This window comes from Aethalodelphis obliquidens, unplaced genomic scaffold (assembly GCF_003676395.1).
Source record: "Aethalodelphis obliquidens isolate GAN/ISIS:26980383/991018 unplaced genomic scaffold, ASM367639v1 scaffold2, whole genome shotgun sequence".
Taxonomy (NCBI): domain Eukaryota; kingdom Metazoa; phylum Chordata; class Mammalia; order Artiodactyla; family Delphinidae; genus Aethalodelphis; species Aethalodelphis obliquidens.
In genome coordinates, this window is record NW_020837946.1 from 66,086,565 (window position 1) to 66,101,176 (window position 14,612).

The following is a 14,612-nucleotide window of genomic DNA, read 5'->3' on the forward strand; positions in this document are numbered from 1 at the left end:
GGTAGACTGTTGCCATCAATAGAATACCCAGCCAGAGATGAAAAAACATACTGGGAAAAAGTTGGCAAGAAGCTAACTCCCAATGACATTGACTGAGAACCTGAATCTAGCCAGATTAAAATGTGGATCTATGCCCAAATGGACTTTAGTTACCTGAAGTAATGAATTATCTTTATTTTTGCTTAAGCCCATTTGAGTTGTTTCCTAATATCCACCTCCATAACGCTTCTTTGATCTCTTGCTCACTTTTTATAGATAATGTTGAAGTGATTCCTATATATGTGAAAAAATTTGGACTAGGTAATGTTATTGTTCTTTCCTAAAGTTTTGTGATTTTGGGCCAGAGCTTAAAATAGTCTCCGAAATATCTTTTAGAGTCTCTGATACAGTATTCAGAGCTTCCATTGCTCTGTGAATTTCTCATGGGTATAGTTTCTCCCACTGTAAAATGCAGACATTCATAGTATCTACCTGAGGACTGACTTTGTGGGAACCTAGAGAGAGGGATTTTACATAAACCATTTAATACAATGCCTGGTACAAAATAAGTGGTCAGCATATATATGTTAACTTTATCAGTTAAGAGCTATCTGGATTATAATAAAAAAATAGTGGTTACTTCAGAGCCTAAAAATATTGTGTATTATACTTCAGAATATATCATTTACTATCTATATAGAACCTGTTTATATGTTCATTTATCAAGTTGGGAGGTTCATGAGAACTTAATAAGCCTCATATTGATATTAATGTACTTTTGTTGCCTGAATTTATTCATTTTGTTTCTCTGTAAAAGACCACTTTACTTTCATTTCTATCATTCTACCATGTATCCATGAATGTTAATACAAAATTTTAAGTAAAAATGTATGCAAAAATTAATCATTTATAAATTCTTAAATTTATAGGACAAATTCAAACAGAAATAATAACCTCTATGATGTTTCCTCTCTTAAAAATCCATCTTCAGTTATGAACAGATGATATTTCAAAATTATCTGACTTGGCATATTTTATAATTTGTTTGGCAAATGTAGACATGTCTGAAGGAATCTATTCTAAATACCTGAGAAACACATCAGGATTTTATCATAAATCAATATCCTCCATAATTCATAATAATCTTTGTAATGAATGGGCAATTTATATTTAATTCTAAATCAAACTATACATAAAATCTTTGAATCTCTTCCACTGCTAAAGTGTAGCAGTATATTTTTGTTATAAAAAAGTGATGCTGAACTTTTGCTGTCCAGGTATATACGACAATTAATTCATATTTAATTTGAGACTGATATGTGAAATTCATTAAGGCAATCATGAACTCTTTCAATGGGTAGAGTAACCCTCAGTGAGCCTTACCAGGTTCCCGACTGACAGCACACTGCTAAACTGCTCCGTCATGGGATAGTGCTCCATGGCCATGAAGAGGGTATTTAAGACAATGCAGATGGTGATGGCCAGGTCAACAAAAGGGTCCATCACAACCAAGTTGACGAGATGTTTCACCTTTAACCATGGCTTACAGCAGTCCCAAATCAAGCACATGTTAGCAAATTTATACCAGCAGGGTGGGCATTTCTGTCTGGATTCTTCAAGTTCTGGAAGAAAAAGGTTAGAATACTTATGAAAACTGCTTCCTTCCTATCAAGCAGCCTTTGGTTTAAACTGAGAGTGATTTTAAAAAAATCTAAAGTTGTTAAAAGGCATTATGGGTTAATCTGATGGTTGAGCAGGAAAGCACTTACAATGGATTAGCTGTCATAAAAAGTGTGGGCACAGAAAGGCTAGTAAACTTTCCAAATTTATCTTGGTTAAACAAGGTTTCCAAGATTCTATCTACAATATTAAATAGTCTGCTAATTATCTTTAAGGCTATCAGAAATTAATGGGTAGAACTTGTGTTAAGTATACTTAAAGCTCATCTATGTTCCAGATAGAGCAAGACATATATTATCAAAGAACACCTCTCAGGAGATGTCTTTAAAACCTTTATCAGTCATGCTGAATCTCAGTTTCTTGGATTAGATATGTTCTTTGTGTATTTTAATGAGATAGTTTTGTCAGTGTCACCAGTCTTAGTTAAAAAGTTTCTAGTTAAGCCTAATTAGATATAGGCCTGTATATTAAACTCAGCAGTATTCTTAATTTAACTAGATGGCACAAAAGAAGAGGAAATATCAAACCTAAGAAACTGAGAACTTCACTGTTTCACAAAATGGGACTTATGTACTACTGGTAAAATACAAGAGGAGCTTAGGTAGAACATATGTAGAATTCATAAATTTTAATGGTATGCATTTATTTTAATATATTAAAATGTGTAACTATCACACCAAACCTATGATATAAGATTTCATATAAAAATACATTTATTTTTTAAAAATACAATGATTTCAAAAAGAATTTCAACTAAATAATAGGAGAGAAAAGACAGAAATGCACAGATCTATAAGGTGATACTGTAAATACTGAAACTTAGTAAATAATGGCAAAGAATTTGGGAGAATTAGGAAGTGGGTAATTATTTGCTCTTTTCCTTTGGTATATTTCTCTCTTAATCAACTCTTGAGTGAGAAAAGAATTCAGAAGTTGTTGTTTTCTGCCAATATCATTGCTGCACTCTGTTACCTGCTCTGCCAAATGTAAGACCATCACCGATTAGCACTAAAATAGAGGAAAAGATTCTTTGTTCATCCATAGCATGACTCTGGTTGGTCACTTTAGTATTACTACTGTGGCAACTGGACTATCCCTCCAAACCTGGTACAGTTTACTAAGAATTAAACTTTTCAAGAGAGTTTATGCAATGGACAAACATGACCATAGGTAGTGATTTTTGCTTTGCTGATAAACATTCACTACCAATATTATAAAGTTTACTATTTCCCTAAAGTAAATTAATTTCCTTATTATTTTTAACAGAATTCCATGAGATGTAGATTCTTCAATTGTCTCTTTATATACTGAAATTCTTCAAGCACCCAGCTTATTTCCTTTTCTCTTAAATGTAATTTTGTAAACAGTAAACAATAGTTGAATTGTAAATCAGAAGAAAAATATAAATATAGTTATTATGCACTGTTTTGTAGAAGCTTTTAAGACTCCCGAATAAACTCATATTTATACTGAAGGTAAAAAGGCTTTACTACTTACAGTAAATAACAAAAGAGAATTGAAAAAGCTCTTTGCCTGTGTACAGTCAGAATAAGTATTTTTTAAAATGTTACTTGTAATTTAGCAGATAAAGAGAAGCAAATAGAAACTGTGTGGAAAAAAATAAATCAGAGAAAAGTTCAAAATGCAGCCAGTGTTGCTCGTCTTGACACCAGGAAAAAGTGGAGCGGAGTTGTTAAAGTCTAAAATAAAATCATTCAATTATTCATGCTAAAAAATAAAAAAGAATATCACACTTTGAAACAAAACAAAGCACTCAGGGAGAACTACAGCCACGTCTCCATTTTTCCTGGGTGGGTTATCCACACTGAAAATCATTTACAGCCCAGTTTAGATCTTTTGCTGGCTCCCCTCAATTCCTCAGTGCTTGTACCTCACCCTCCCACCACCTTCCCAAGGATTTGATCTGGAAACATTTCCATATGGTTTTTGCATTTAAAAAACTTGAAAAGCAAACAATTCATTTTTCCTTATCTCCTACAGTGTCATTAAGTAGGAGGCCATTCATTCATTGCCTGGACAATGGAGACTTAGCTGTAGTTCAAAAGAAGGAAAACAAAAGTTGCCAGCCTGGATCAACAAGCCTGGTTCCAAAAAGGAAAGGTGAACTAAACCATGATTAGACATAGAAGGAAGGATCTCCAAATAAACAGATTATGTCAACCTAAGACACCTTTCCACTGTTATTAGGAACAAAAAAGGATTATATTAAAGACAGCTCTAGTTGCATGTATATGCTATGTACTGCTAACAACAAGCCTTGATTAATGTCAGATTCAAAATGTTTAGATATAATCGAATAAAAAAAAGTAGGCTTTGCATTCTACACAACCAATGAAAAACAGAATGAAAACTCAGCCATTTTTCCCCACATAAATATAAAGTTAAAAGCTCTGCAGATATTAAAACCAAACACTCAGTCTCCTGCTTCCTAAGTTACACTTATCTCTAGGACATCCTTTTCATTCTAAGCAAGTCCATGAGACACATTTGCATGGAGGGCGACGTGGGTGCACTCATTTTTAACTCCGTATCTTAATTAGTGGACAAGTCCAATCTTGTGGTGGTGGATTGATGTTTTTTAAGTAATTTCTTAAGTTAGCCCAAACTTAATGCTATCAGAAGTTCAAAGTAGGACTGTTAATTTAGACTTACCCTGTCTCCTTCTCTACTTCTCGCTTTAGGGAGCAGACATGCTGCTGACATCGGTAGCAGAACCACTGGCAGCTTCCTCTCAGTGGTTTTGCTATGGCAAGGAGCAGAAGACCAGAGAATCTTCAAAAGATTTACCTGGAGGGACAGGGAGGAGCAAGCTACTGGCAGCTGGGGGGGGAGAGGGAGTGCAAGCTAACGCAGGCGAGGTTGGGGAAGAACGTACTGAGTTTAATATTCCATAGAAATCAGTGAAAAGATTTCTGATATTGCATTAGGACATTATGAAAATTGGGTCCTGCAGTAACTGACATGGCTGTGATATGTAAGGCCATCTACACTGTGAGATTTTCCTAGCTGTGACTTTTAGGCTTTTGGTACTGATATTAGTATCACGGGATCTTTGCCTTCAGACTGGAAAATAATTATTGCAAGAATCTATCCAGTGTCAAGAGAAACTATAACTAACAAGAAGAAAGGCATAAGCACATGTTCGTGCTCTCCTTCATTCTCTATCTTTCTTTTTCCTTTGACACATCTACACACACACACAAACACACACACACACACACACACACTTCGGAGGGGAAGAAAAGGGAGGGGTTATAAAAGAGAAAAGGAGAGAAGGGGAAAGGACAGCAAGGGAGGAGGATAGAATATATTTTACATGGAAGTATTTTCCAAGTAGCTGAAGTGGATGATGTTTGAATTCACTTACAGTATGGAAAGGCACAAACATGTGAATTAACAAAACAACAATAAAACAACCAATAATAATATTTATTGACTGTCTTCTACATGCCAGGTGCTTCTACATACATAAGTACTTTATATATGAGGCGTTATTTACAACAACTTTAATCTAAACGTCATTATCCACACTTTACTGATGAAGAAACAAGTGTAGAGTCTCAAGCTAACACACAGAGCCAATGATTGATCGCAAATCAAGCTGTCCTCAAAGTCTTTATTTTGGAATTATAAGATCCAGACCTCTAAACAATATATTCACTACTCACGTATAATCTGCAACTAAAGAGAAAGCTGAGATATTGTAATATCTGATCAGAGACAGACAAAAGTAGTTTTACAAAATTTTGAAAACTTTGCTTCAAAGACGTTAATATCAAAACCTAATTCTCATTTTTTCATTTATACATCTGGTTAAATCAAAAGAGTTTATAGCTTGAGTCTCAAGCAGTTAATACAATTTAAATGGGTTAGCATCACCATAAAAATAAACATTTATCATTACATTCCTTTTTATGTCATGCACATAAGAAGCTTCAACAACTTAGAACTTAATCTACCAAAGTGGTATTCCAAGTATACCTCGAATTTGCAGTAGATTCCTGGAGGCTAAATGTAAAAATCTGTATGAGACAATAGAATCCATGTGTTGTACATGGATTTTACTTTTATTTAGTAAAAGACATAATGATGATTTGGTGTCAAGTCAGGAAGAATTTTCTTGGAACTTATGAGAGCTTTTTCATCATTACCAGAGCACCGCAAAGTAATTGTGCTGTAAGACTTTTGACATACCTTCCATGGTGTTGGTCAAAATACTAGCCATACTCGTTGCTCTTTGCTTTGCTGTAGGATCTTCCAACAGATCCATGGAAACATGATAAGAACTGGACCGTCTCTTTCTTATTTCCGTTTCAGTAGTCGTGCCCTAAAAAAAATTTCATATGAAATAACTATTATTTTTAAGGGTAGCAAAATCCAAAGTGTTCCTGTAATAGGTGTTACTTAACTAAGTATTCACCATGCTTTCTCAGATGTAAACAGCTCATTAAGACATTGCTGGAATCACCATTCTTGGAAGTGTTTAAAAGCCCATGATATTCTCAGCTTTCAGGGATGCCTGGGTTTGTGATCAAGATGGACTTTTCTAATTCTTCCATCTTGGAGCTTTGGGCTGGAGGGATCATGCCTATTACAGGATAGATAACCTTTTAGCATTTCAGCCAGTCCTATCTAGGACTTCATACTGAAGCATATCACTCCTTGATTTACTCACAGGTTGAGCTATTAGATCTTTATTTATATACATTCATGTGGTTTAATGTATGAAAAGAACTTTAAAGTCTTCCCTAATATGTTCTCCTAAAATGAGAATTCCACTTTAAAATGCTTCTGTTCATTATAGACAGGTAACATTTCCCAACATCCTTAATAATAAAACTAATTTTTAGAACTATCTATAACTTTGTCTTACACTTACAAGACAATCCATCCTTGGCATTGAAACTCTAATTTAAGGCAAAACATCAAATTGGGGGGGGAGGGTCTTTGATTTTTAGCAATGTTGTAATGACTTGACATGTTTCTATTCCAAAATAAACTCAACAGAATTTCAATATGGGCAGAAATTTATTCCTACGTTAGGAGCTCAAATAATGAAGTTAATGGTCACAGGAAAAAAGGGCAAAACTCAAGCATTCCTAATGTGGGTCTGAGTGCTAATAATAAATAAGAAGTCACTTTTAGTTCTCTGAGGAGTTTCCTTATTTCTAAAACAGTAATATGAGTCCTGTTCATCTACTTTATTGTGCTATGAATATTTAACATTATTTTATTAACCTGCATGCCTCTAATGCATACATATCAAAAGCAGACTTTCCACTCAATTGATAGGACTGTCATTAATGGGAATAAACATTCATTTAGGTTGCTCTAAAATTAATTTTACTGTGAAAGAAAAGTAAAATTAATGAGAAAAGAAATAACCCCTCTCTGAAACTAAAGCTCTTTAAATCAAAAATTGCCTCTCAGAATTTAAAATATTTTGCATTGTCAGAGAAAGGCAAAGTTGGAAGGAAAAAATAGGGTCACTTATGAATTTGGTAAAGTAGCAGGATATGAAATTAATGCACAGAAATCTCTCATTCCTGTATACTAATTATGAAAAATCTGAAAGTGAAATTAAGAAAACACTCCCATTTACCATTGCAACAAAAAGAACACAATATCTAGGAATAAACCTACCTAAGGAGACAAAAGACCTGTATGCAGAAAATTATAAGACACTGATGAAAGCAATTAAAGATGATACAAATAGATGGAGAGATATACCATGTTCTTGGACTGGAAGACTCAACATTGTGAAAATGACTATACTTCCCAAAGCAATCTACAGATTCAATGCAATCCCTATCAAACTACCACTGGCATTTTTCACAGAACTAGAACAAAAAAATTCACAATTTGTACGGAAACACAGAAGACCCCAAATAGCCAAAGCAAACTTGAGAAAGAAAAACGGAGCTGGAGGAATCAGGCTCCCTGACTTATAGGAATCAGACTATACTACAAAGCTACAGTAATCAAGACAGTATGGTACTGGCACAAAAACAGAAATATTCATAACTGGAACAGGATAGAAAGCTCAGAGATAAACCCACGTACATATGGTCACCTTATTTTTGATAAAGGAGGCAAGAATATACAGTGGAGAAAAGACAGCCTCTTCAATAAGTGGTGCTGGGAAAACTGGACAGCTACATGTCAAAGTATGAAATTAGAACACTCCCTAACACCATACACAAAAATAAACTCAAAATGGATTAAAGACCTAAATCTAAGACCAGACACTATCAAACTCTTAGAGGAAAACATAGGCAGAACACTCTATGACATAAATCACAGCAAGATCCTTTCTGACCCACCTCCTAGAGAAATGGAAATAAAAACAAAAATAAACAAATGGGACCTAATGAAACTTAAAAGCTTTTGCACAGCAAAGGAAACCATAAACAAGATGAAAAGACAACCCTCAGAATGGGAGAAAATATTTGCAAATGAAGCAACTGACAAAGGATTAATCTCCAAAATTTACAAGCAGCTCATTCAGCTCAATATCAAAAAAACAAACAACCCAATCCAAAAATGGGCAGAAGACCTAAATAGACATTTCTCCAAAGAAGACATACAGATTGCCAACAAACACATGAAAGAATGCTCAACATCATTAATCATTAGAGAAATGCAAATCAAAACTACAATGAGATATCACCTCACACCGGTCAGAATGACCATCATCAAAAAATCTACAAACAATAAATGCTTGAGAGGGTGTGGAGAAAAGGGAACCATCTTGCACTGTTGGTGGGAATGTAAATTGATAGAGCCACTATGGAGAACCATATGGAGGTTCCTTAAACAACTAAAAATAGAACTACCATACAACCCAGCAATCCCACTACTGGGCATATACCCTGATAAAACCATAATTCAAAAAGAGTCATGTACCACAATGTTCATTGCAGCTCTATTTACAATAGCCAGGACATGGAAGCAAGCTAAGTGTCCTCTGACAGATGAATGGATAAAGAAGATGTGGCCCATATATACAATGGAATATTACTCAGCCATAAAAAGAAACAAAGTTGAGTTATTTGTAGTGAGGTGGATGCACCTAGAGTCTGTCACACAGAGTGAAGTAAATCAGAAAGAGAAAAACAAACACTGTATGCTAACACATATATATGGAATCTAAAAAAAAAAATGGTCATGAAGACCCTAGGGGCAAGATGGGAATAAAGATGCAGACCTACTGGAGGATATGGGGAGGGGGAAGGGTAAGCTGGGACAAAGTGAGAGAGTGGCATGGACATATATACACTACCAAATGTAAAATAGATAGCTAGTGGGAAGCAGCCGCATAGCACATGGAGATCAGCTCTGTGCTTTGTGACCACCTAGAGGGGTGGGATAGGGAGGGTGAGAGGGAGGGAGACGCAAGAGGGAAGAGATATGGGAATATATGTATATGTATAACTGATTCACTTTGTTATAAAGCAGAAACTAACACACCATTGTAAAGCAATTATACTCCAATAAAGATGTTAAAACGAAAAGAAAGAAAGAAAGGAAGGAAGGAAGAAAGAAAGAAAGAAAAAATAGGGTCGCTTAAAGGTCATCTAGTCACTTCTGCTCTATATAAAATTATATGTGTAATCCTATATCTGTCTAATTTTTAGTGCTAGATTCCAAAATCTCTAATGATATTACCAAGGAAATTCTTTCTTAAGTTACATTGCTTCAGTTGAATTTATGTGTAAAGTGTAGGATATTGTGTGCTTTGGAGGGTGGCATTTGTTTGCAGCTCTTTATTTTCTGTTCTCTTTTCCTCTCTGCAGTCTTGCAAAGTCCCTTCTTTGGCCTGCACTTTCAGCTCATGTGACACCATATGTTGCAGCTCATGTTGCAGTGCCCTGCCTCACACCTGACTGTAGCACTGAAGGATGGACACAAGGCAGCAGGAAATAGAGATCACACTAGGCTTTGTTTCAAACTGCCCCAATTTGCCTTCAGAGATTTATCCCACCCTCTCTGATTGGTAATTATTGATAAATGCTAAATATCTTCTGACAGACTTACATTCTCTTTGTATTTATGCAAAGAAGTTGTGGATTTATTTTTGTTTGTTCAATTAACCTTTATCAAGATCAGTGATACTCATACTTTATTATGTGTAAGAACCATGTGAGATACTTTTCAAGGAAGAAGAAATTTCTGATCTTGCTCTCCTCGGCCTTTTGGTCTGAGTAAGTGTGGGCCCAGAAATCTCCATTTCTTTCTTTAAACCACTTTATTGAGGTATTATCAACATGTAAAAAGCTGTATATATTTCAGGTACGCAACTTGATGAGTTTGGGGATAAGTATACACCCATGAACCATCACCACCGTCAGGTCATAAACATTTCCATCACCTTCTAAAGTTTCCTTCCACTCCTCGTATTATTGTTGTTGTTGCTATTTGGGGTAAGAACACTTAACATGAGATCTACCTTCTTAGGAAATTTTAAATTTACAATTCAGTATTGTTAGCTCTAGGTCCTATACTATATAGTAACATATCCAGAATTTATTTATCTTGCATAAATGAAATTTTGGACTCTGTGGTCATCAAACTCAGAGAAGCAGAGAGTAGAATGGTGGTTGCCAGGGGTGGAGGGAGGGGGAAATGAGGAATTTCCACTTTGAAAAGTATCCCACGGAATTCTGATGTAAGTAGTCTGAGGATGAAATATATTTTGAGATACACTGGGTTAAAATGAAAGTTTTTGTTTCCTTGGCCATGTCTTCTTTTCCATTTAAGAAAATTAATGGGAGGTAATATTGCAATACGCATAGAATGTAGGTTCAGTAGTCAGCATACCTGGGGTCAAACCCTAGCTCCACCATGCACAGGCCTCAGTTTCCTCCTTATAAAATGAGGATAATATTAGTAACTACAATAAAGGGCTGTTGTGAGGACTAAATGAATTAATGCACGTAAAGTGTTCTGGACAGTATCTAGTACATAGTTAGCCATGATTATTTTTTAAGAGAAGTTGACATTCCCTTTGCATTCGTCCAGTTTCTTTCACAACAGAGTTCTACTTTTTTCATGATTTGATCTGACTCCAGGATACCTGGACATTTCTCTGGGAGAAAGTGGTGGGGAGAGGCTATGTGAAAAAAGTGAAGATCAGTGGCTACGTCTATAATCCAAGGTAAGAATCTCCTCTATTAGGTGACTGAAAGCTGACTCCATATGATTTTAATGTAGCTTAAAGAGCTCGTCCAACTATAATGAGTAGAATTGTGTAAAAAAAAAAAAAATCATACTGAGAAGATTTTAATATGACTCTGTAAGCTATAAAGTATAACTAATGACATTGCTAGAATATTTTTATATTGGCAAATGAAATCTTATTTAATACCAAACTTAAAAAGCACCTATGTTTTACAAAGGAAATGTCAATAACATATCCCTGTAAGTGTCTGGTATTTAGTTGAAACCCTTTTTCATATGCATAATTTAGGGCCACTATGTTAATTAAAAAATTCATGACGGTAATATAAAAATTGAAATCTGCCCTAACAATTACAACACATGACTTTACCAGGTACTTCGAGTGGCTTCTTTACCACACAGATGTACAATGGTCATCTGGGTGCTAAAAATGTTACAGCACTCTGACCTTCCAAGAGGAAGAATGTTGCATTGCAGGATTTAGATGTATTTAGTAATACTATCTACTTCAAGTGGAAGTATCAAGTTCTTCTTTTAAAGGAACAGAGACAACAAGATCCTTAAGATAAGTATTTATATCACTTCTTGCATTTACTTTGCTTATATTAACTAATCATAATGCATGATAAATTGTTGCTATACTTTTTGGCAAGTTTCATTCTGTAGTAATAATGATGAAGGAATACTTCTAATTATAGTCTATGAGACCCAACCTACGTTTTTAATTCATTTGAGAAAAGTCTGAATTGAACAATTTGACAAAATAAGTTCATAACTTATTTCGGCCTTTGAACGTTAGACTCCGTAAAATTCACACGTGTGGATATCGAAACCCATTCCTGCCTGCAACCAGCCACAGCTCCCTCGCCAACAGCTGCAGGTTTCACTGGCCTCACCTCTGGCAGGAGCTGTCCAGCGGGAGATGTGAGAGCAGAAGGGCCCCCGACGAGGGAGACCACACCGTTGCAATCCACAGCACTGTGCATCTTCCCGTTCACGGGCAGAACGGGGAGCACCCTGGAGGCGCGGCTGGCCTGGCTGACGTTGCTGGGGCGCCGCTCCCCGTGTCTGTGCGGCACAAACAGAGAGTCTCTTCTGCTGTCATTGTCTTCGAAGGTGCTGTGCTCATCATCGGCAAAGTCATTCTCAGAGCCAATATCCTTGGCTCGACCTCTGAAGCTGAAAAGGCTCGCCCTACTGTTGCGTCTTGGAGAGAAAAGGGAGCCACGGATGCTCAATAAAGACTATCAATAACAAGAAAGGAAACAAACAAAAAACAGATGAACAGAATTAAGTGCTGGTGTCCTGAACAATATGAGCCTGGACTCTTCATTTCATAGCTGTTGACTCACCAAAGGTAAGGCATTGGCCAGGTGGAAGCAAAGGCTCCTGTGGCAACTGCTGGTGGGGTTCTGGCACTTCCTACAAGGTACAGGTCTTTTGTTTTGCTCTCCCTTTTCCTCCTTTCCTTGATTTTCATCTTCTGAGCTCTCATTTTCTACCATTTTCTTCTACTTTACCCATGACTTCAGATAGTCATAAGTACCCCCCCCAAAGACTGTTTTGTCTCATTTCTGGCACCTAGAACTGAAATCTTTGCTAGACCCTTCTCTAGAAACTATTCTTATTTAACAATCCAGTGGAAAGCAATTAAGTACACAACTAAGTTTTGATCCTTTGAAGCCAAAACTACACCAGTAAGAGTTCACTAGTGCCCACACCCAGATGCAGATCTCACCACCAAGGAAAATAAAACCAATCTTGCTAGTAGGTCTGTTTAATTATAGTACAAGGAGCAACTTCTCTCCTTCCCTTTGCATATTTTATAACAGTCCTTATGAATAATTTAAACAAATCTAGCTGAAAGAACTGTACGATTCATTCCCTGATTTTCACTCTTCTGTCTCAAGAAATCTAAAGAGCACCATATTTACAAACCTGGTCTTCACTAAGTATCTGGTCAAAACCATTTGACAATTTTCTAGATGACTACAATGTCACTGTTATCATTCAGTTTACTTTGATTCTCAAACATAGTACCATTGAGCACAACGAATCATTTCCTGTTTATTACTAGTCTATTTTTACAACCTCACTCTAGTGAGCGCTTGTTTCTGTTTGTCCAATACCCATTTGTTCTTTTTCTGTTGACAGTACCCCGATTATCTCCAAGAACTGCCCCCCAGGCAAGACCATGGCCCAGGTCTAGTCAATGAGTGTATTCCATGCCTCTGGCCATAGAGCCTGGTTTGAAAATGGGAAGGAGACCCTGCATGGTCCCTTGACAGCCACCAATTTCTTGTACAATTGTTGAGAAAGAGGTGCATTTTCGATTGAGGTTGCTAAAAAATATTGAATGTAAGTTTGGAGCCATGGTGGGCATCTTATCAGCATATTGGAGGAACCTGGAGATGTGGAGTAATACTTGGCCCTGATAACATGTTTTGAGCCTTTGCATCTAGCTGTGCCTGAAGCTACTCATTGATATCATTTATATAATTTAATCCTCTTTTTTGCTTAAGCTGGCTTAAGTTGGATTTCTATGATTATTAATAGAATACCAACTTTATCATTTAACCATTACTAGTTTCATCTTTTTATCTCCAAAGGATTTAAAGCTAACTAAAATTATTATTTTGTACCTATATATTTTTAACATTCCCTGACTAATAAGTATACATTTAATTTTATTTTCAGCTAAAGAATGATTTTCTCAATAACATCTATAAACATCTATAAAATGTCTATGATCTTTAAACACTATCTTATGTTATATGATCTTATTCATTATTTACAGAAACACATCTAAGAATACGGATCTGCTCCCACAGCAGAACTTATTTCTTCTTTTCCTATACCCATGTTTTATCATCCTGTTATCAACTTCATTATTCTTTTCTTTTATTGTTTCCATATGAGTATTATTTTTTTTTTCTATTTTTTAATATTTATTTATTTATTTGGCTGTGCTGGGTCTTAGTTGCAGCACACAGTATCCCTGACCAGGGATCAAACCCAGGCCCTGTGCATTGGGAGTGTGGAGTCTTAACCACTGGACCACCAGGGAAGTCCCCAATACGAGTATTTTTTAAACTTCTCCTACACTATCCAATTTCTTTCATGTCTCCTTTCTCTCCCTTCACAAGGGACTTTAAATTAGCTATAAGGACATAACAGTTACAGAATTTCTGACCTACTGGTTATCATTACCTCAAAAAGAAGCCAGATAAGAAATGCTTGGCAATAAGAAATGAAGTAGAAATTATGTATACGTACCACTCTTAGTAAGAGTTTTTATTTTAACTACAAGTACTCCCCTCAATTAGAGCCAATAGAAGGGCTGGAGAGAAATGTTATTAAATTGCACACAGTGTTTCTCAAAGTTCAAAGGTGAATTATGCCACACAAGAGCATAGTTTACATATGGCAGCTATATGAAAAATGATTGTTTCCCATCCGTTAGCATCAACTTCCACTGTTTACATTGATTACATAAATCCATAGCAATCAAATGCTATGCCACAAATAGAGGATGGACAGTAAGAAAAAAATTTGCCATACCAAATGGATCTCTAAAAACTCCTCGTTTATCACAAATATGGAGGGAAATAATAACTTCAGAAAGTCAACAGTATCTTATAAAGGCTTCAAAATAAAATATTCAAGTTGTCCTGAGACGTCATTAGAGATTGCAATCTTGACTTTCTTCTTTCCCTTCTCCCACACTAACAAGTCATATTGAAGTCTAAAAA

The 14,612-nt window shown here is 35.9% G+C and overlaps 1 protein-coding gene across 1 annotated transcript in view; it reads right to left on the minus strand.

Annotated features, from left to right (window-relative positions):
* The window catches only part of SCN2A (sodium voltage-gated channel alpha subunit 2), a 92,319-nt gene that overhangs the window by 51,693 nt on the left and 26,014 nt on the right, over positions 1-14,612 (minus strand). The window contains exons 12-14 of the mRNA XM_027129389.1: positions 11,757-12,104; positions 5,875-6,007; positions 1,363-1,601 (exon numbers count right to left, since the gene is read on the minus strand). Of these exons, the coding sequence (XP_026985190.1) occupies positions 1,363-1,601; positions 5,875-6,007; positions 11,757-12,104 (720 nt within the window). The remainder of the gene's footprint in view (positions 1-1,362; positions 1,602-5,874; positions 6,008-11,756; positions 12,105-14,612) is intronic.